The following is a 24,070-nucleotide window of genomic DNA, read 5'->3' as shown; positions in this document are numbered from 1 at the left end:
ACATGCATCTATCCTGTCATGGCAGAACAGGTCATACTCTTATTTACCAACTTCTTAACTACAAACTGAGAGAATAACTAGATACATAAGAAGGTAATCTTATTTTGAAATGATTTCAATTTCTAGAAATTTGTCATCACTGAACTCTTGTGAGTTGGGGATTGGTACATCTGAAGGCCAAGAAAATCTGAGTGTGTTATGCTAACATTGAATCAATATTGCACTTACAAGATTTCCCTTACCAAATGATTTACCCAGTCTTCACAACAGCTCTGCAGATTGCTAACAATTAACATTCCTATTTTACAGAGACGGAAGCTCTAGAATAACTATAAAAGTGTTGGGATTTTTTGTTTGTTTGTTTTTGTTAGAAAAACCTGGATTTTGAGGAAGCAAAATGTAGAAAGAGTTTATGTAATAATTCACCAGATTTTTCTCACAGTGGTGGATATCCAAGTGTGAGATTATTTGATTGTGATCTGTGCTCGTATTCCACAGAAGAAAAGCTCTGTATTTCAACTAAAACATTTCCATATTTGGGACTGACCAGATTTGGTTTGTTAGGAGGTGGACAGTTGCCCTTTTATGGCCACTAGATACTCCATTGCTCTCTTTTATTTCTCTTCAACTTGGTGGCTGTGACACTCCCTCAGTCTTTTCTTTCTCTCTTTTTTTTTTTCACTGATCTTTTGTACTCCAGTGTCCTCTTGCTTTCCTCCCTCTCCCAACCTTCTAGCCCCTTTCTCTCTCTTCTCCCATTCCTCATTTACATGCAGCCTGAACAAACAAACGAGTTTGCTGTACATTCTGCCTGTAAAAGAATAATACGTGAACGTTGCTTTGAGTCAGCGAACGGGGCAGGTCAAGTGAGAAGTGATCTGACCAGCAAGGATCCAGTCAGGAGGATGCTGTGAAATAGCATAAATCTTAGATCTTAGGAGATTGTTCAAAAAGGAGAGAGCTGATCCAGGATGAGTAGTAATTCTTTTTCAGAATAAAGACCTTGTCGAATATAATGACTGGACCAGTGGTTTTAATTTTGGAGAAATACTAGAACCAAACCAAAACATTGATAGATAGTAGGAAAAATTAACAGTTAGAATTACTCCCCTTTAACTGGATTTTTGTTCCAAAGTTCAAATTTTTACTTAGAATTAAAGTTTTCTTTTCAATCTGAAATTCTCCTTTATATCTTGAGCTGCTAACATTTTAAAAGCATAGGTAATCAATCTGTTAACTAATAACATTATGACTAATAATATTGTCATTATTATCTTAAACACAGTGGTATATTATTGTTACTACAGTAAAGAATTGCCTGGGTGTAACTGCTGGAGACCTGAACATGGTTTATCACATTTTCCGATCAATTAGTTTTAGACTCAAGAAAACTACATGAGGGAATTTGTAAGGTTTATTGAGAGACTCTCATTTAGATCTTGATACCACTTCTTTATAGAATCTGTCAAAAATGTGGATTATCACTTTTTTGAAGTGGCAACATGCTTCATGAAAGAACATCGCTTGTGGAGCAAGTAATAACAGTAACCTATAGTGTTGTGTCTTTGTAGGGCATTCTCCATGTGAAAAATAGTTCTATCGATTTTAGCTACCTGAATTTGGTAAAATAGTTCCCTTTTCTCTCCATTGTAAAACTTTTTGAAAAGTTAGGGGCCGGGCACACTGGCTCACACCTGTAATCCCAGCACTTTGGGAGGCTGAGGCTGGCGGATCACGAGGTCAGGAGATTGAGACCATCCTGGCTAACATGGTAAAACCCCGTCTCTACTAAAAATACAAATTAGCCGGGTGTGGTGGCAGGTGCCTGTAGTCCCAGGTACTCTGGAGGCTGAGGCAGGAGAATAGCGTGAACCTGGGAGGTGGAGCTTGCAGTGAGCTAAGATCGCGCCACTGCACTCCAGCCTGGGTGACAGAGAAAGACTACGTCTCAAAAAAAAAAAAAAAAATTGAAAAGTGAATGTCAACTTACAATTTTTTTCTCCATTGTGGAAATTAACTTAAACATTACAGATCAGTTTTTTAAAAATCATTTTTAACTGTGCTTTAATCATTGATAAATTGTAATTTTTCTAAATAATAATGTAGTTTAATATATAAGATTCCATAATCTTTTTGTTTTGGTTGCATGTGTTTTAACAGATGACTTGCTGTTATAGTTTATTCATATAGTGAGCACTTACTGCGTACAGATTTGTATTTGAGAACTCAATATTGTACACACTTGAGTCATCTTGAATGTAAATAATACAAGCTTCTAACTTTGGCCATATTTCTCTAATGGCTGTGTGTGCTATTAAGAAAAAATACTGGCCAGCATTAAAAGTGATAGCCTAAAATATTTAGTGTGCATTTCCAGTTCGTTTGGAAACTAGTTGGCACTTTTAAATTTTTCTCAGCACTAATACAGTGGTATGACATTTTCTTCATTGCTAGGTTACTTAGTTATAATTCTTTTTTTTTTTTTTTTTTTTTGAGAAGGAGTCTCGCTCTGTCGCCCAGGCTGGAGTGCAGTGGCGCGATCTCGGCTCACTGCAAGCTCCGCCTCCTGGGTTCCCGCCATTCTCCTACCTCAGCCTCCCGAGCAGCTGGGACTACAGGCCTGCCACCTCGCCCGGCTAATTTTTTTGTATTTTTTTAGTAGAGACGGGGTTTCACCGTGTTAGCCAGGATGGTTTCGATCTCCTGACCTCATGATCCACCCGTCTCGGCCTCCCAAAGTGCTGGGATTACAGGCTTGAGCCACCGCGCCCGGCCTAGTTATAATTCTTTAGGAGTCTGAATTTGACTGTTCCCTACAGCTGTTAACACAGATTTCCCTGGTTTATTTCACTTTATGGTATTGCTTCATATTCTCAAATTGGAATATTACAGTATTTCATCCTTGGGATTCAATAGTTTTGGTTTGCTGAGAAATCAGTTACAGATTAAGAAGTGATTTCTTTGAAACATTAAATAATGATAGATGGCTTGTTTACTAGGAAAAGAGAATGAATGTTATCAGTGAATTGGGATAAGTCATTATTTTGGAAAGACAAAGAATACAAGTAGTTTATGGAACAGAATATGGTTTCCTTATTTGTTTTGTATGTGGGGCTCATTATCTAAACTTCGTTGATCATTGTGGAGTCAGAAATGAGGGAAAGCCTCACCTTGTGGCTTTCCCACCTTCGTTTTTCCTTTTTAAATTAGAAATAGGCCGGGCGCGGTGGCTCACGCCTGTAATCCCAGCACTTTGGGAGGCCGAGACGGGCGGATCATGAGGTCAGGAGATCGAGACCATCCTGGCTAACACGGTGAAACCCCGTCTCTACTAAAAAATACAAAAAAACTAGCCGGGCGAGGTGGCGGGCGCCTGTAGTCCCAGCTACTCGGGGGGCTGAGGCAGGAGAATGGTATGAACCCGGGAGGCGGAGCTTGCAGTGAGCTGAGATCCGGCCACTGCACTCCAGCTCAGGCGACAGAGCGAGACTCCGTCTCAAAAAAAAAAAAAAAAAAAAAGAAATAATGCTGACCTCTCAGGATTGTTAATGAGACTTAAATGAGAATACACATAAGGAGATGTATTCTGTCTATTGCTGTCTCGTTTACTTTGCTATATGAAGCCAGTTGAGGAAGCTACAGGTATAAGTGGCAATGAGAGCTTCATCTAATCTTACGGATTTAGAGAATGGAGATAGAGAAGATAATTTGGAAATCCAGTTGATGGAATTTGTCAGTGAACTGCCTGTGGGGGAAGGCAAGATGAGGGAGGAGGTCAGTAGTACTAGTGCTGTAGACAGTAGAGATTCTGCATGACTTTAGGAAACATGCCTGTACAAGTTGGTGAGAGAAGGAATATTAAGAATTAAATAGCTACAGGGGAGCTCCTCTTTAAAGTAAAACTAGTCTCCTGTTTCTTAATTAAGCGATTTGACGTAGGGACATTGACTAGACGGTAAACTAGTAAATTAACTCTGTAACACAACACCTTTGCAGCTTGTACAATTTAAGTTCATACATAGCAAAGTACCAAGTAAATACATAACATGAATGACTCAAAACTCTGAAAATCATGTCCACTTTCTAGGGGCCTTGTTCTTGTCTTCTGCATTGCTATCCCAACTCACTCTCTCAAGGCTTTCCCTCCTATACTAGTGTTGCCATAAGTTACTGATGATGCATACATTATTCAGTGCTTGGTGATCTGTCCGGTCTCAATTCCAAACCTTTCCTTTGCCTGTGCTGAATAGAGGCAAACATCGTCAGATGTTTGTAGAAGCATTAATCAGCCTGTAGTATTTCCCAAGGCAAAGCAGCTTGCAGTTAGATCTTGCACCATCGAGCCCTGTGCTTCTGTGCTGTTTATTTCCCTTTCAGAGCCTCATGGCCTCCCATGAGGCTTGAGTGAGCAGATACTAGCTGGTGGGCCTGCTCTTTTGGTCCTAGCAATGCAGGAAGGCAACATGACAGCTTAATGGCTCAGATATACTTTGGCAGAAAGCCATTCTTTAAGCTTTTAATTGTGGTTAAGACTGCTTCTTCAGAGTGGTTTTCATTTTTACCACGAATGTAGGTTTGATCATTATAATGTAAGTTACAATTGAAAAGAAGAAATATAAGTTACAATTCAAAAGAAGAAATGTATTGTTTCGTATTAATAGTCAAGCAACAAAGGCATTTCCTTTTTCATGTAGTGGTGTTACATAAAATGTTTTGGAAATCTCTTCTCCCCTATTCTGAACATAGGAATTTTGATTCCCATCATTTTATTTTAGTTTATTGTGTTATTTTTAAACTCGTATGTAGAATATCTACAATGTCCTATTTTATATGTGTTTAAGAGTGGCAATTGCCATATTTAATTTTTTCCTTAGGGGCAGGCTTCTTTGAAATAGCTTAACCCATTATAAACCTGACTCATGGTCTTGTCTTTGTTCATTAGACCTTATTTCGAAGGGCTCCATAAAAGCTCTGGTCTGTGTTATTGAAAAGGAAAGATGCACTGCTGAATTCAAGTACATGAAAATACCAAACTGTGTGTCAAAGGCTTGGCTGCTAAGAAATTGGCCAAACATGGTTTGATGGAGGCTGGGCTCGTAATATGTCTGTGTAATTTCTACCAACAGAAAAAAGAACACAAAACCTCTTCGTTAAATGGAACTATATGTAGATTCATGTTCTTTTTCAATTTAGAAAAAAAAAGTTCCTTGCAGAATTCTGATTGATAGTGTAAGCCATACATTCAGAAGACTGTCACAGTCCCTACTGCAATTGTAACATAGTGCTCTCGTGCAGGAAAAATGCAAGATAAATTGTTTCAGAATCAGATTTATGACCTATATGTGCACACACAAGTGTCTTTGTGTGTATATATGTAGTCAAAGTGTGGCACCCATAACAGATGTCTTTAGATTTCCTGAATGTTGTGTTTACAGCTTTATTTTACTTTTTTTTTTTTTTTTTGAGACGGAATCTTGCTCTGTCACCCAGGCTGGAGTGCAGTGGCACGATCTCGGCTCACTACAGCCTCTGCCTCCTGGGTTCAAGCGTTTCTCTTGCCTCAGCGTCCTGAGTAGCTGGGATTACAGGTGGCCGCCACTACATCCAGCTAATTTTTTGTATTTTTAGTAGAGATGGAGTTTCATCATGTTGGCCAGGCTGGTCTCGAACTCCTGACCTCAGGTGATCCACTCGCCTCAGCCTTCCAGAGTGTTAGGATTACGGGCGTGAGCCACTGCGCTCTGCCATGTTTACAGCTTTAGAAAACATTTTCTTACTTCTAGTAATCAAGGAAAAATTTACTCTGTACCCTTGTAAAATTTAGTCAGTAACTGAAGGATTGGGAAGGTAATGAGTTTCCTTTCAGATTTTTTGTTGCCCCCCTCACTCACACCAAATCAGTGCTATATCATAGAAGGTTTTAGGTCAGTTAATGCACTTTACATTTCTGTCATAAAAATTCATATTCTGTCACCCTTTTTTTTTTTTTTCCTAGATGGAGTCTCACTGTGTCACCCAGGCTGGAGTGCAATGGCATGATCTCCGCTCACTGCAACCTCCGTCCCCCAGGGTTCAAGCAGTTCTTCTGCCTCAGCCTCTCGAGTAGCTGAGACTACAGGCATGCACCACCATGCCCAGTTAATTTTTGTATTTTTAGTAGAGACAGGGTTTCACCATGTTGGCCAGGATGGTGTCAATCTCTTGACCTCGTGATCCACCTGTCTCCTCGTGATCTACCTGTCTCCCTGCCTCAGCCTCCCAAAGTGCTGGGATTACAGGCGTGAGCCAATACACCCAGCCCCTGTCACCCTTTCACATTGTAGTGTCCATAATTGAAATGCAATTAAATTCTGTTCTAATGCAGAGTACGTGGAAAATCATGAACATTATAACCTAGTTAACATTTTTGAACAGAATTTACCAGTATATGAACTTGTGCAAGGTAGTTTCTAAGCTGGTTTCCTCATCTGTATGATGAGGATAATAATACCTACCTGGTAAGATTGATGTGGGGGCTGGGCGCGGTGGCTCATGCATGTAATCCCAGCACTTTGGGAGGCTGAGGCAGGGGGATCACTGGAGCTCAGGAGTTCGAGACCAGCCTGGGCAACGTGGTGAAACCCTGTTTCTACAAAAAAATACAAAAATTAACTGGGTATGGTGGCTCACACCTGTGGTCCCAGCTACTGGGGAGTAGGATCACTTCAGCCTGTGGAGGTTGCAGTGAGCCAAGATTACGTCACTGCACTCCTGCCCTGTCTAAAAAAAAAAAAAAAAAGAATAATGTGGGTATGATGTGAGATATGCATACAAAGTATGTAACATAGTGCCTGCCCTCCAGTAGCTGCTATTGTAATGTACTTCATATGGATAGGGACCGTGTTTTTTTTTTTGCTGTTATCTGTTCCGAGTATCTAGTGTGGTACCTAACACCTAATGGGTGTTGAATAGTGAAAGGGAAAAGGAACCAGAATCTAGGAGAACAATTAATTATTACCATTCTCCTTCATTCCTCTTCATCTCAGTTTTAGGTGAAATAGGCAAAAGAATTTCACTACTTTAACAATTTGAAGTGAGGGTGAGAAATAAGAGAGAAAGTGCAAGGAAGAAAACTGTGTGACATCTTGTATGTACAAGCCAGTTTTCCATAATCACATTGTGGATTTTCCATGGAAGACGTTCAGTCCCCAGCAGTCTTTGTTGGGATGCACACAAAGCGCGCATGAAGCCCATCATGTAGCAAGTCGGGGAAACGGATGCTGCGTGCTGTCTGGCTGCCCTTCCTAGGGAGGTGTGGATTCTAGAACAGCCTTCACTATGTTTCTGTCTCCTTTTGTATCCTTACCTTGATGGTAATAGGAACAATTTATATTCATACATATACTCCTCAGGTTCCTTTTTATTTCCTTTTTATTGCTAGTTTTGACACCTACGTGTCTGTTTTTTCTGTTACTGGGCAGCTGGAGCCACCTGACCTGGCACTAACATAGGACCCCTCACAGCTGAGCTTAGTTATCCCTCTCTAAGCCATAGTTTAAGGACAAACTAAATATATTTTTTGTGGTAAAATATACATAATGTAAAATGAACCATTTTAGCCAATTTTAAGTCTGCAGTCCAGTGGCATTAAGTACATTGATGTTATTGTGAATGCACTTAACCATCACCAGCATCCATCTCCAGAACTTTTCATCCTCCCAAATTGAAACTCTGTACTCATTTAACAATAACTCTCCATTCTCCCTTCTCCCCCAGGTCCCTGGTAGCCACCAATTTTTCTGTCTCCATGAATTTGACTACTAGGTACCTCATATAAGTGGAATCATATAATAATTTGTCCTTTTGTGTTTGGCTTATTTCGCTGAGCATGTCTTCAAGGTTTATTCATGTTGTGTTGTAACATATATCAGAATTTCTTTCCTTTTCAGGCTGAATCATATCCAATCATATGTATGTATGTACCACATTTTTGTTATCCATTTGTTCATTGTCAGTGTACATTTGAGTTGTTTTCCACCTTTTGGCTATTGTGAATAATGGTACTGTGAATATTAGTGTACAACTGTCTTCTAATTCCAGCTTTCATTTTTTTCTGAGTATATGCTCAGAAGTGGAACTGATAGATCATATGGTAATTCTGTGTTTGTTATTTTGAGGAACCATACTGTTTTCCATAGTGGCTGTACCATTTTGCATTCTCACTAGCTATGCATGAAAGTTTCCAGTTTTCCCCATATCCTTGCCAACCCTTGTTACTTTATTGTTATTGTTTTTTGTTTTAAATCAGAGCCATCCTAATGGGTATGAAGTGGTATCTCACGGTTTTGATTTGCATTTCCCTAATTAGGGAGGTTGAGTATCTTTTCATGTGCTTATTGGCTACTTGTGTATCTTCCTTAGAGAAATGTCTATTCCTTTGCTCATTTATAAACCAAGTTTCTTTGTTGTTGAGCTGTAGGAGTTCTTTATAAAATCCTGTATCGATATTTGATTATATGTATTTTTAAGGCAATATAAATATATACTTGTTTTGAAGGGACCATTTCAGTTTCACAGTATTCATTAGATTAGATACCATTCAGTAATCCAGCCTTGAAAGAGTAGTAGTGGACTTACTTAGTGCTGGACACTATTACAGTGCTTTACATATATGAACCTTTTTGATTAGAAGTACATTTATCTGTGTTTTCCATTGAAGTAACTGAGGCACACAGAGTTGGAGTAAATTTCTTGCTCTAGGTCACACCACTAGTTTGCAATAAAGCCAGGATTTCAGTTTAAGCAACCTAGTTCCTGAGTCCATGCACTTAGCCTGTATGAGAAACTGTGTGTGCTCTCATCAAGTGACACTTTTCAGGTCTTGAACACTGCTTTCCCTCTGTCAAAGATTTATCTTACTTTTTCCAGTGGCCAAACTAGAAGGCAGACAAAATTATCAGGGAACTGTGACTGAAGTTCATAAAGGCATGTGTGCCATTTTAAAGGCCGTTCGTAAGATGAAGTGAGGCATCTGAAGGAGTTATTAGTAACAACTGAATAAACACTTGGAACCTCTTTAAAGTTTCATTGTATTTCTCTTTGTGGCAAACCCTTAGGTTTGATGTGATTCTTTGTTTGAGTCAGGCATGTATTTTCTAAAATGGTTTCCCTAGTGAAATTTGCTTGCTGAGACATTTTTTTTTTCTGTAAATTTTTTACTTATTTGCCTTTCTCTGTTTTTATTTTAAGCCGCTTATATTCTAGAGTTGGTGCTTGAGTGGCTATCAGTTGATGTGTAGAGAATGCAATTTTATCTTGTATCTTGTAGTTTAAGCCAAACTTAATTGGTAAGACAAAACAAAACTTCTTTGTCAAATTATATAATGCATTTTAAAGCAAAATGCAATTTTTGCCACTGCCCAGTATCACTAGTAATCACGTGTAGGGTGTGTGTGTTTTATGTATACACTGGGGAAGGGGAGATGAGAAATGTAGATCTCTTTTCTCTTTCAATATTGATGTTACTAACTGGGTGACTTTTTGTGTGAGTATATAGGCATAACTGGGAGGTACTGTGTTAACTAGCAATTTATTCCTCATTGTACACATGGATTTAAAATGTTTTTGTTACTACAAATGTTGCTTTATTGGACATCTTTGTATCCATGTTTTGGCACAGTAACAGATTATCTACCTGTATAATAAATTTCCAGAATTGACATGGTTAGGTCAAAGGAATGCACATCTTGAATTATAATACACATTGGTAAAATGTTAAAAGGGTGCACAAATTTAAACTCCTGACAGTGTGTACAAGTTCTTTTGTCTCCACTTGCACACTGACACTGGGTATTATCAAACTTTAAATCTGTAGCAAGAAATTCTTCAGTAAATTGTCTTAATAACATAAAAATTAGGCCAGGAAGCTGGCCAGAATCTCTTACATGTCACCTCTGATGAATGTTTTTTGGATAGGCTTGTCACCACTAGGTTCTGTAGCAAGCAGAGATAGGCCAGCATCTTGATTAAGAGATGAGTGCTTCTGTAGGTGTCACTTCTTTGTTCTGATATTTCAGCTTGCAGAAAAGTTGCACAAATATTAGAAGGAAGTTCCCCCAGATACCTCAGTGTTAACATTTTACCACATTTACCTTGTCCTTGTGTATATCTGTACATACACATATGCATACACATACCCACACGCATGCAAACTGTTTTCCCCGCTTAAACCATTTGAAGGTAAGTAGACGTTATACCCCATTCTTCTTAAATACCACAGTGTGTGGTTCTAAAAGTAAGGATGTTCTCTTCCATAACCACTGTACAATTATCAAAATCTGGAAATTAAAATTGCTAAAATCCTATTATGTAATTTACAGATTTTGTACAGATTTTGCCAGTTGTCAGTGTAATGTCTTTTTTTTTTTTGAGACGGAGTCTCGCTCTGTTGCCCAGGCTGGAGTGCAGTGGTGTGATCTCCATTCACTGCAAGCTCCGCCTCCCGGGTTCACGCCATTCTCCTGCCTCAGCCTCCCGTGTAGCTGGGACTACAGGCGCCCGCCACCTTGCCTGGCTAATATTTTGTATTTTTAGTAGAGACGGGGTTTCACCGTGTTAGCCAGGATGGTCTCGATCTCCTAACCTCGTGATCCACCCGTCTCGGCCTCCCAAAGTGCTGGGATTACAGACGTGAGCCACCGCGCCCGGCCAGTGTAATGTCTTTTATAGCAAAAGTAAATTCTGGACTGTAGGTCCCTTTCAGTTGCTGTGTGTCCTTAGTCTCCTTTAATCTGGGCCTCAGTTTTTTGTTTCATTTTGTCAGCTGTTCCACAATTGGGATTTGTTCCTCAATTTGGCTTTGTTCCTTACATTTAGATTCTGGTTCTGTGGTTTTGGCAGTAATCGAGTATCAGAGAAGTGACGGTGTCTTCTTAGTGTACCATATCAGGAGGCATTTGATGTCAGTTTGCCTCATTCAGTCTTGATATATGAAATGTGGAGTAGTTTGCCTAGAGTCTGATTGCCCCTCTTTTTTTGAGGCCATAGATTTAAAAAATTTCTTTTTGAGGCCATACTTTTTCATTTAACGCCTTCATATAAGATATTAATGGAGACCCGTATTCGCACAGCTTAGTTGTGGTGTCTGGATAGTGGGGCTTATGGCTGCTAGAGATTTAACCCAGGGGAATCCGTCTTCAGGTATGGATATTTTGAAAGACATGAACCAAACCTGGAAACAATATTGGAGGAACCTAAAAATCCAGATGCTGAGGGTGGCTGCAGTTGATACTGTCAATTACCCTCATTTAGGTCTTTTCATTCTTCCTGTTTCTTTACGTAAACTGCTGGCAGAATGTTATAAAGAGAAGTTCATTGGTGTTTGTTTTTTTTTTTTTTAATTGAAAAAGGTAGAATTAAAGGACTTTTAAAAATTAAGTAAAAGAGCCTGAGTGCGGTGGCTCAGGCCTGTAATCCCAGCACTTTGGGAGGCTGAGGCAGGTGGATCACTTGAGGTCAGGAGTTGAAGACCAGCCTGGCCAACATGGTGAAACCTTATCTCTACAAAAATACAAAAATTAGCTGGGCATAATGGTGGGTGCCTGTAATCCCAGGTACTCAGGAGTCTCAGGTGGGAGAATTGCTTGAACCCAGGAGGTGGACATTGCAGTGAGCCAAGATCGTGCCATTGCACTCCAGCCTGGGCAAGACTCTCCATCTCAATAAAATAAATAAATAAAATAAAATAAAATAAGAAAATAGTGCTTTTCAGATGTTTCTATACAGCAAACTTAATGAGAAGAAAGTACATTTCTTCACCTGAAGTGGCCAGCTGCATGGCCTGTCTTTGAAATCTACCCCATAGGATGTGGGGTTTTTTTGTTTTGTTTTATTTTTTCTGCAACCAGGTCTCATTCTGTTGCCCAGGCTGGAGTACAGTGGTGGGATCATAGTTCACTGCAGCCTGGTACTCCTGGGCTCACGCAATCCTCCCACCTCAGCCTCGTAAGTAGCTGGGACCACAGGCATGCAACACTGTATTAGTTTGTTCTCACACTGCTATAAAGAACTACTTGAGACTGGATAATGTGTAAAGAAAAGAGGCTTAATTGCCTCAGTTCTGCATGGCTGAAGAGGCCTCAGGAAACTTACAAGCATGGCAGAAGGCAAAGGAGAGATAGGTACCTTCTTCACAAAGCGACAGGAAGAAGAGCATGTGTGGAGGAGGAACAGTCAAACACATAAAATCATCAGATCTCATGAGAACCCACTCACTATCATGAGAACAGCTTGGGGGAAAGTACCCCCATGATCACTTGCTACCAGGTTCCTCCCTCGAAACATGAATATTTTTGTAGAGATGGGGTCTTTATTGCCCAAGGCTGGTCTTGAACTCTTGACTTAAGTGATACTCCTGACTTGGCCTCCCAAAGTGCTGAGATTATGGGTGTGAGCCACGGTGCCTAAGAGAGAAACATCCATAGGATGTTTCTTCATAAAAATGTTTAGTAGATGAGATTGTCCAGGAGAACACATCTTACTTTGATCACCTTTGTTACTGTGGCCGAGGACAACTGGTTATAGCTAGCCAGGTTTTGAGCAGCATTGCCATTAAATGTGGTTTTTAAGATAAGAGCAGTTCCAAAACTAGAAATTGAAGTAGGACAAAGGCTGACATAGTGTCTTATTCTTGTGTGACTTAAGCTACTTTCTGCACCTGTGGGTGGAGAATGAGTAAACTTTTAAAAGTAAAATTACATATTTATTTAAAAATGTATTTTCAAATATTAACCTCTTCAATCATATTCAGTAGGTACAATATTTAAGTAGTTTCTGAATGTTTTGTTTTTATAAATTATATAGATTGACACCTATAATTGCCCCCCTACTCAAGGTGCTCAATACTATTTGGTGAATGAACAGATCTGGACACAAGGAGCAATAGTAGTCTTACTAATGAGCCTGTTATGTATTTTTTTTGTGTGTAAAACTAAACAGTTTCTTAGTATCATTTAACTTTTCATACTATTTGTTATCGCAGAATATAGTAGTAATGTATATCACCTATTTGTTTTCTTCTTCTGGTTCATATTTGCCTTGGGGTTATGGATCAGGTGGCCTATTTTTTCTCCAATCAAATACTGCTTCATGGTTCAGAAATCCCAGCACTTTTGAGCTGCCTAAAATTTATATACTGTTTATGGCAGATTGGTGTAAAGTTTGGTTTAATTACGAGTTTGGATTGCTGATGCTTTTTTAAAACTTCTCTCCAGCATATACCTCACCATGTTTCTTGTCTTAATTAATTTTAATCCTATTATTTTATCTCATTTTGTGTGTTACAGAGATTTGTGAAATAGAGAAAAATAAGTAACTTCTAGTTTCACAACCCAAGGGCAAGTAGGGTGTCCCTGTGAGCTTGTTTTTTAAGCCAGCTATGTTTTTCAAATCAAAGTTCCAGTACTGTTACTAGACAGCATTCTAGATAGATTTTTGCTTTTTTTTTTTTTTTTTGTAACAGTGTAATTACTATATTTTTCTGTATTCAAAAAAGCCTTTTCTTTTTCTTTTTTCCTTTTCTTTGTGATATTTGAGTTGGTTTTCTTAGGTGAAGCATCTGTTAGCCAGAAAAGGTGTTAAGATGGTGTAGTTTTGATAACTTTTATCACATTTGTCCTCAATACATTTGTGGTCATATTCACCTATCTATTAAGGAAGTATGTAGAAGCAAATGTATGTGGTTTGGGAGAAAACAATACCTCCTCCGTGAACAAAACAGAAGTATATATATATTATTGTGTATGCAGGGTTTTTACTTACTTCAAAATTTGAATGGATTGGAGGATATGTGGGAACCTCAATACTGTTTACAGGTAGGAAGCATTATGTTTAATGATAGATTGCAACTTAAAAAAAAAATTCTCATACTTCCAGGTGTATGAAATCAGATTAACCTACAGCAACTGGCATTTTCCCCAGAAGTTCTTCCTTTGAATATAAAATCATTGTTTTCTTAGAGGAGGAAAGCTACTGAAATTAAAGTAAAATGAATTTCCTAATTTTAAATTTTACTTATGACATATATATGGTGAAGAATGTAAATTTTCTTGAGCCATAGTGTTATATGAGCCTTACTGGGTGGTGACGGTAAGCAAATGTTTTCTTTGTTGCCACTATCAGTCTGAGGGAAAAGTATACAGAACATAAAGCAAGAAGGAAAGGGCATGTTACAAATCAACTATATCCTGGCTCATTTTTGCTTTGTTTTTTGTTGTTGTTGTTGTTGTTGTTGTTAAAGCCCAGAATCATAACTTTTTTCCTTTAAATGTGTGCCAGGATTATTACATTTAATTAAAACTAGATTTTACGTAGTATGCAGAAAATTTGAGAATCCTACTCATGCAAATGAGATATTGACAATCTATACTTAGCAAAAAGATAAAGTGGGTAGTAGCAATGATTCTTTGTTACAATGAGTAATTAACTCATTATTTGGTGAAGTTAAAAGGGCCTCTAGATGCGTAAGCATTGATTTTTTTTCCCATTGTTAAATACACCATATGCCTATTATCAAAAATGTTTTACATAATAATTGTCTAAATATGGTTGGTCCAACTTATTTCTGGTTTGATTCTCGACACAGATCATGTCAATAGGCACCTTATTTTTAAAAGAGTGCAAATAAAGATAAAAATGTGTACCTCCTTTCCCAGTGTCCCTATTGCAAGATGAGAGACAGTATAATCAGTTATTGATTTGTAATTCATTAAATTACAATCAATCCGTGAGTAGTTGATAGCTGACTGCTGTCATTCTGCTGAGAAGTGATTATTTTTGGTTGCATAAAATAAATATTACATTGTGAATTTTGTTTAATCAAATTAGTAGTGGAAGTGGACTTTGGTAAGTGCAGGATGTATGTAGTACCTTAGTATAACTTGACAGTTTTTAATGTGTATCCCTATGGAGATTTATTAAATAATTAGAATTTAGTTTGATTGTGAACTCAGAATTATGCATTGTCTTTTTTTGTTTTATTTTGTTTTGTTTGAGATAGGGTCTCAATCCTGTTGCCCAGGCTGGAGTGCAGTGGCTCAATCAAAACTCATTGCAGCCTCCATTCTCAGGTTCAGGTGATTCTGTCACTTCAGCCTCCAATTAGCTGGGACTACAGACCCCAGCTGCTACACCCGTCTGTTTTTTGTATTTCTAGAAGAGACAGGGTTTTGCTATGTTATCCAGGCTGGTCTTGAACTCCTGCACTGAAGCAATCCACCCACCTTGGCCTTCCACAGTGTTAGGATTACAGGCGTGAGCTCTTGCGCCCTGCCAGAATTATGTGTTGTCAACCTGCCTCATTCCTTTTGAGTTTTTTCAAAAAACTCATTTTCTTATTTCCCTACTCCAGTATATACAGTAACCATTAGCTTTAATGAGATAAGTAGGAATGTGATTGCATATGCATTAGAAAGATCAGGATTGCATGCAATTAATAGAAATGTTTTATTATATACAGAAGGAGCAATTTGATCTTAGTAACATTTATGAGATTTCTAGCCTTAGGATGACTCCTAGAAGGATGTATCATTTTGTGTAAAATGCTGTCCAGACTCAACAGGCAAATATATTGAGCTCTTTTGCATATATTTTCTGTGGGGCGGGAGTGTTATTGCATAGGCATGTTTTGTAATTGTCAACTTGATCTAATGGGCATTTCCAAAAAAGGACTTAGATATTTTAATTAATATTTACTTGTTAATCTAATACTGACAGAATTTCAGAGCATCAAGGAGCAAAATTTACAGTTGAATTTTGAGTGCGATGCATCTCTTACTAGTCATGTAATAAACCTGTGTTAGATCCTGTGTTACATACATCCAAAGAGGCACTGGCTGGTTACATATTTAGTATTTGTAGCTGGTATGATGGGTGGCAGCATCATTAAAATGCTTTATCTCATTTGTTAACTGTGTGTCTCTAAAATTTTTACCATTTTAAGCCCTTAGGTAGAATTTGGTCATACCTCACTTTGCCTCTCTTTATAAAGTATAACACTGCATATTCACATATGTATAAATATCTATATCTAAAGAAGTATTTTAAAGAGTATCTTAAACTGTTTGGCTTTTGTAAACTATATATAACCTATTAATGCAGTTTTATTGTAATCATATGCTACAGTGGTACATTTAATCAGTGTAAAAAATTTTTTTGTAGAAAAAGATTCAGATTTTTGCATTTAATTCCATAGCTGGAATTCGTGGGTTGATCAGTAGTTCAGTATTTTGAAATCTGTGTTCTTCAGCCACCTTGCTGGTGTTACCAGTAAAACATTGTGTTTTGTTTCTTTCTTTGTTTTTGAGATGGGGTCTTGATCTGTCACCCAGGCTAGAGTGGAGTGGTGTGATCTTGGCTCACTGCAGCCTCGACTTCCTTCACTTAAGTGGATCCTCCCACCTCAGCCTCCTGAGTACTTGGGATTAGGGGCTCACGCCACCATGCTGGGCTAATTTTTGTACTTTTTGTGGAGACGGGGTTTCGCCATGTCTCAATTCCTGAACTCAAAACAGTCCACCCATTTTGGCCTCCTAAAGTGCTAGGATTACAGACATGAGCTACCATGCCTTGCCTTATTTCTTGATTTTAGAAATTGAGTATCATGTGGGATAAAATCAAACAGAACTAATTATAAGTAACTCTTATTTCAAAAACTTGGGTTATTTGCCCATTTTTTTGTGCTATTTCAATTAAAGCCATTTTTCAATATTTCAGGTTTAATGAAAATATTAAAATATTCCAGTCACAGATACTTATTGCTTATGAATTATGAAGTCATAAACAGTATCTTAGGACAAATGAACAAAATGAACTAAATGGGATCCTATGACTTTTATCACCAAAGTTAATAATCTTGTGGAACATTACAAATACAGTAGAGAAATCTTTAAGTCAAATAAGACTTAATACCCTGTAACTGTGTTTATGAACAAGTTACTTAACTATTTTTAACTGTAGTCTTGCTTCAAAATGAAAAACAACTTCTCTTGGTCTTTTTCAAGCGCTGTGCCTTTACTGTTTCTTTCAGAAGTTTACACTTCCTATTTCAGAGGAAATAACAGGTTGTCACATAGAAACCACAGTTTCTTCTTCATATACTTATTTATCTCTATTAAAATCGTATTTAGTTCCTTTAGTTATTTTGGCTTAACTGCTTATAGCTAAAAATGATAATAATTACTAGCTATTATTGAGTATTTACTGTGTTTCAGGCACTATTCCCTCTCCTCTCCTCTTCTCTCCCCTCTCCTCTGCGCTCTCCTCTCTCCCCTCTCTGCTCTCCTCTCTCCCTTTTCCCCTCTCCCCTCTCCCCTCTCCCCACTTTCCTTTCCTCCCCCTTTTCCTTTCCTCTCCTCTTTCCTCTTCTTGATGGAGTCCCACTCTGTCTCTCATGCTAGAGTGCAGTGGCGCAAAGGCGCGATCTTGGCTCACTGCACCCATTGCTTCCCAGACTCAAGCGATTCTCCTGCCTCAGCCTCCCAAGTAGCTGGGTAATTTTTGTATTTTTAGTAGAGACAGGGTTTCACCATGTTGGCCAGGCTGGTCTCGAACTTCTGACCTCAGGTAATCCACCCACCTCGGCTTCCCAAAGTGCTGGGATTACAGGTGTGAGCCACTGCACCCAGCCTTTTGTGTTTTCTGTATATTAATTAATATGTTTAGTTCCCTCAACAACTCTTTCAGGTAAGCACAGTCACTGTGTCCTTTTTACAGAGGAGGAAACAGGTCTAGAAAAGTCAAGTAACTTCAGGGTTACACAGCAAGTAAATACTGAATCATGGATTTGAACCCAGCCAGTCTTACTCTAGTCTTTCTCTTAACTGTCACGTTGTACTCCAGTTCTAGCCTGAATTGTGCTTTCTTGCCTTTGCTCTTGTTTTTCTCTTTGCCCTCTCCCAACCAGTTGAAATGCTTCTATGTTAGGCCATTTTAAAAATAGGCAAATTAAATAGTTAAAATCTAGGAAGTCTCATCTCTGCCTAATGCTTAATTACTTTGTGATATTGGGCTTGTTGCTTTTTACATATTTAAAATGAAGCCTATGTATACCCAACAGAATTTTATTTTTATTTTTATTATTTTTTCTTTTTTTTTGAGACAGAGTCTTGCTGTGTCACCCAGGCTGGAGTGCAGTGGTGCAATCATGACTCACTGCAGCCTTGAACCCTTGGGCTCAGTCTCTTCTCCCACTTCAGCTTCCTGAGTAGCTGTGACTACAGGCATGCAGCACCACACCAGGCTAATAGAATTATTTTTTAATGATTACATAGGGTGTATAGCAAATGTATAGCATAGTGCCTGAGACATGATGAACTTTGTGAGGGTCGTTGGCTAGTTGTTTTATACTAGCCGGTAAGTCGTCTCTAAAAGATACTGTCCTCCCCATCTAATCAGTGTGTTACTTGTTCAGAGTGGGTTTGTAAGGCTGAGGGCATGTTGTTTGTGTTTAAGAATCATGTTTAAATGTGTGTTTTGCAATTTGGGGATACAAATGCTTACCAGAGGATTTCTGTCTTCATTGTTCTTCAGTGAGGTTGAAGTGTAAGTCATAAAGGAGATTTTATGATGCCTGAAAAGCTTTCTGTAGAGTGTGTCAGATGGCTTACTTAACTTTATTTTCTTTATTTTTTTTTTCCAGGAAATTTGGTGAGCGGCCTCCACCTAAACGACTTACTAGGTAAGTATTATATTAGTCAGCTTTTCATACACACATTTATGAAAGTATAAATCCTTTTGTTTTAGATATTATGTTAGGTACCCTTGAAGTCATTCAAATATTACTATCTAGAGCATAAACTTATTCTCATCCTTCCTTTCCCTCATCTCTCCTCCCTTCCCTCACCAAAAACGGGAATAAAAGGAATAGTTGAAAAGGGAAAATGAAACCTTTCTTAGAATTAGTCTTGAGTCTAATGTAGTGAATACAACATGGATGGCAGTGCAGATAGCTTTCTATATCTAGCTGTGGTTAGCCCATGACAATTTGTTGATTGCAGGTGAGATTTCAAAGTAAATGCTTTTAGGAAAGAGTTTTAAGGAAAACAATTTCTACCCATTTTAAGAAAACACAAGTTTTATCTATTTTTAATGAGTATAAGTAAGTTGTAGAATTTACATTTTAGTTATGAATGTTAAAAGTATTAGTCTTGAATGATTTTTAAGATTTCCAGCAGCCAGAGTTGTAAAATAAAGAGACCTAGTTCTATAGCCATGTCCTAGAGTCAGTGCAAACCTTGCCTTATTAGCCATTTATTTTTGGAGACTTTCAAGAAAGTTGTATGTATATATGTCTGTCCGTTTTCTTCATAAACTCAACTGAGATCACACTCTTATCATTGTTCTACACCTTTTAACGCCACTTAACAGTACATCTTCTACCTTGATAATTCCCCTTAATGGCTCCATGGTTTTTCATTGTTTTCATACCACTTTTAATATTTCACATTGATGACCATTTAGGTTATTTCCAAATTATTGCTATTGTTTTAAAAAGCTGTTATGCTTAAAGAATGATGAAGGATACAAAGGACAGTTCGAAGGGGAAATCTGGGATGCTTTGATTATCAAGATAATTAATGAGAGTAATGGATTAAAACCCTTGTAATAAAACAACAGCCTAAAAGTCTATACGGAGATAATTAATCTCAGGGTAAATATTATTTATTTATATAAGTAAAAATTATTTATAATCAGTAAACAGGGCAAAGAGGATAGCTTTTCCTTACAGACACATGTTGCCTAATAAATGTAGAAGGAATGGTGGTGGCATTAGGAAATTAGGCTTTGACAACCTCAGTAGGCAAAAATCATCAGTGGATGCTTACGCTACTGGATTAATGTTTGATGACAAACACAGTATTTACAGAGTCTCAAAGTATACACTCACAACATATGTATTTAATGATAATAGGGAAAAGTAATAACATGATAATGGAGAAACCTGTCAGACATCACCTTAATTATGTAAATTATTATCACCAGTAATGAACAGATAGGTATCATGTGCATCCCAAGAAAGACATATTATATCACTTTTGTGGTATTTTTGCCAAAAATGCATAAGCTACATCCAAGAATAAGGAAACATCAGACAGAAACAAATTGAGGGACATTCTAGAAAATAAATTGTTACTTGCTTTTCCTAAATTTTAAGATTATAAAACACAAAACACTGCAAAACTCTTCTAGATTAGAGGAGACCAAAGAGACAAAGCTATATTTAAACAAATCCTGAACAGGAAAAAATTTTTTTCTTTTGCTGTAAAGCTGAAGTGGCCAAATGTTTTCTGTAATGGATCAGATAATAAACATGTTGTTTAGAGGGCCTCACTAAGTGTGTTAGGACTTCTCGACTCTGTCCTTGTGTCTCCAAATCAGCCATAGACAGTATCTAAAAGAATGACATATCTGTGTTCCAGTACAACTTTATTTTGTTTACAAAAACTGGTGACCCTCCTGATTTGACCTGAGGGCAGTAGTAGTTTCTCAGAATACCTACTTCACCCACCAGGGGACCCTCATAAAGGACTTCCGTGGGACAGCTGGCAAAATTTGAATAAAATCTGTAGATTAGGTATTAGTATTGAATCGGCGAAAATTGTATAAAAGAATGTCCTTGTTAGGAAATAAACGCTGAAATATTTTGGGTGAGGTAGTACTATATCTGCAATTTGCTCTTAAATGATTTAAATAACAATATGCAAATAAGGTGTAAAATGTTAACATTATGGAGGTCTGAGTGAAAGGAGACTAGGAATTCTTTGTACTACTTGTACTATTACAACATTTCTGTAATCTCAATATTATTTTTAAATTTAAATTTTTTTTGGAAAAAGCATTATATTAATTCTAGGTTAAGTAAACTGGGAAAATATAGCTTGTCTCACAAGGCCATGTAAATATATTTTCAATTACTTGTTTTCATATATATATATATTCCGTTGAGTCAGTTCTGGTGAGTGGAATTGCTGTATTTATATGTCTAGACATTTTGAAATTTAAAATTTAACATTTTTGTTTCATTACCAGCAGCAGTTAGACTGCTAATGATATATTTTGATGAGTAAGTTAATGTAAAATAACATTCTCTAAAAATAACAATCAGTACAATGATAATAAACCTCATAAGGAAATGTGCCTTTCTTTCCCCTAAATAGATGCAGTAAGTCCCATTTAGTTTATCATTATTTTCCATTGTTTGCCCTTTAAGCAGTTTCCCCTCTTTGGAAAACTTGAGTAGCTTTTAAGACTTTTGCCTCTGGCCAAGATAGAGTAACATGGAGTAGAATTACTCTCTGGCTTGGAACAAAAACCTGGACAAAATATGTAAAACAATAGTTTTCCAGGTATTGAACATCAGGTATAGAAGGATAAGTGATTACTGAGAAACTGGGAGTCCACAGAGGGCAAGACAGCAGGGCTGCAAAGTGGAGAGGAATTAACTGTATAAATAGGTCCAGAGATCTATCACAGAGGTTTCCTTTTAGTCTTCAGCTACATACTGATCAGCATGCGTGTGTAAGGAAACTACTCCGTCGTGGGGATTGGGGAAAAACATCCCAAAAAATTAGAGGAAACAATTTCTAAAGTTCACTTAGGACTATGAATTGTGCCTGTTAACAGTAGCCAGAGTGGAAAATCTCCTAATTTATGGGGCATTCGCTAGACTGCTCAGAAGGGTTTTGTTTCAGTAGTGATATAAAATTGAGTCCAGGCATGATGCTCTGTTTTCACCTGGCAAACTTAAAGAAGGATTGAAAAGATCAAACTTAATTGTGTACCAGAACAAAGCTCAAGAATATAGAAATAGAAAAATATCCAGCACTAAGAAAGGCAAAATCAAAACATACCAGTCATACAAAGGAGCAAGAAAATATCCATAACAAGAAAAATCAGTGAATCAAAACCAACCCAGAAATGACATGCATGATAGAATTATTGGATAAGAACATTAAAACAGTAATTTTTTTGTTTTTTTGTAGAGACAGGGTCTCACTATGTTGCCCAGACTCGTCTTGAACTCTTGGCTTCAAGCAATCCTTCTGCTTCCTTGGCCTCCCAAAGTGCTGGGATTACAGGTGTGATTCACGGTGCCCAGCCTAAAATAGTTACTATATTTGTGTTCTATATGTCCAAGATGCCAAGATCAAGAGCTGGGAAAATTTTTCTTTGAAGGGTCAGATGGTGTATATTTTAGGTTTTGTTGCCCATATAACTTCTATCATACTACTAAGCAGCAGTAGACCATGTGTAAATAATTAGATTGTCTGTACAGTGAAGTATAGCTTTATTTGTAAAATGGGTGATGGGTAGGATTTGGCCTACAGGCTGTAATTAGTAGATACCTGAGCTAGAGGAGAGGTTAGAGACATAGATTATACACACACACACATGCACACGCACACGCACACACTCAAATCTCTAAAGATGAAAACTACAATATTTAAGGTGGAAAAATACACTTGGGATTAATTTCAGAATGGACAAAGAGTAGATTAGTAAACACAAAAACATAGAAATAGATACTGTCTAAAATGAAGCACACAAAGAAAAAGTCTGAAAAAAAGTGGTGAGCATTAGTGAGCCATGGTTTATTGTCAGGTGACCTAATATATATGTAGTTAGTCATTGTAGGGAGAGTATGATTAAAACAATATATGAAGAAACAATGGCAAAAATGTTCTAACTGGAAAATTAGTGAAAATTGTAAAACCACAGATCTAAGTTGGGTGCTGTGGTTCACGCCTGTAATCCCAGCACTTTGGGAAGCTGAGGGGGGCAGATCTCTTGAGCTTAGGAGTTCAAGATCAGCATGGGCAACATGGCGAAACCGTATCTGTACCAGAAAGTTAAAAAAAAAAAGTTAGCCAGGAGTTGTGGCACGTGCCTGTAGTCCCAGCTACTTGGGAGACTGAGGTGGGAGGATCACTTGAGCCCACGAGATGGAGGTTGCAGTGAGCTGAGATCACACCACTGCATTCCAGCCTGGGTGACAGAGTGAGACCCCATCTCAAAAAAAAAAAAAATCAGTTAATCCTGAGTACAGAAACTACCCGGAAGTACTCTATAATCAAATTGATTAAAGTCAGTGATAAAAAAACAACAGAAAACAAAAGACAAATTATGCACAAAGGAACAAAGAGAGGATGACAGCAGGTTTTTCATCTGAAACCTTGCTATGGATAAGACAGAGCAAGTGCTTTGACGTGCTCAAGGGGGACCTATACTTGTCAACCTAGAATTCTATACCCAGTAGATATATACTGTTTTAGGCATAGTAAAAATGGAAAGAATTTATTGCAAATAGGCCTTAGCTACAGTATTAAAAGAAATTCTTCAAGCAGAAGGATGATCATACTAGAAAGAAATCCGATTCTGTACAAATTACCAATATCAAGAACAAAAAAGGTGACATCACTACAGAGTACAGATATTTGAAGGATAATAAGCAAATATAACAATTAACTTTTTGCCAATAATATTCAACTTTTGAAGAAATGCACAAATTTTTTGAAACTAGCAAACTACCAAAGCTTACTCAAGAAGAAACAGGTAACCTGAATAGTCCTATATTTAAAGAAATTGAACTTATAAACCTTCTGACAAAACTGCAGGCCCAGATGGCTTCACTGTTGAAATTCTACTATATGTTTAAGAAAAAAATTATCTCAGTTCCATATATACCCTTTCAGAAAATTGGAGAGCAGGACATACTTATCAGTTCATTCTGTGAGCATAGCATTACCCTGTTGCGAAAAGTAGGCAAAACATTACAAGAAAATGAAATTACAGTCCAGTATTCCTTTTGAACATAGTTATAAAAAGTCTTCACAAATTTTCAAATGGAATCTAACAATATATTAAGGGGATGATTCATCTTGACCTACTGAGCTTTATCTCAGGAATGGAAAACAGTTCATGTAATTCAATATATTAATAGAACAAAAAAGGAAAATCATATGGTTATCTCAGGGGATTTAGAAAAAGCTTTTGACATCCATTCTTAATAGAAATTCTCAGCAAACTTGGAGTAAAA

At 37.6% G+C, this 24,070-nt stretch overlaps 1 protein-coding gene across 14 annotated transcripts in view; it reads left to right on the top strand.

The window, feature by feature from the left end:
* LOC105487819 (recombination signal binding protein for immunoglobulin kappa J region) overlaps positions 1-24,070 on the top strand; it is a 269,442-nt gene that overhangs the window by 204,850 nt on the left and 40,522 nt on the right. For 12 of the 14 annotated variants that reach the window (XM_011751436.3, XM_011751430.2, XM_011751431.2 and 9 more), the window contains one exon: positions 18,674-18,712. In XM_011751436.3, the coding sequence (XP_011749738.1) occupies positions 18,674-18,712 (39 nt within the window). Of the gene's footprint in view, positions 1-13,827; positions 13,851-18,368; positions 18,388-18,673; positions 18,713-24,070 lie in introns of those variants that run through there. The other 2 variants (XM_011751433.3, XM_071093775.1) reach the window with 2 other exon arrangements.

This window comes from Macaca nemestrina, chromosome 3, assembly GCF_043159975.1.
Source record: "Macaca nemestrina isolate mMacNem1 chromosome 3, mMacNem.hap1, whole genome shotgun sequence".
NCBI lineage: Eukaryota > Metazoa > Chordata > Mammalia > Primates > Cercopithecidae > Macaca > Macaca nemestrina.
Note: the sequence above shows the minus strand (reverse complement) of the source record. Positions and strands in the feature narration are given on the sequence as shown.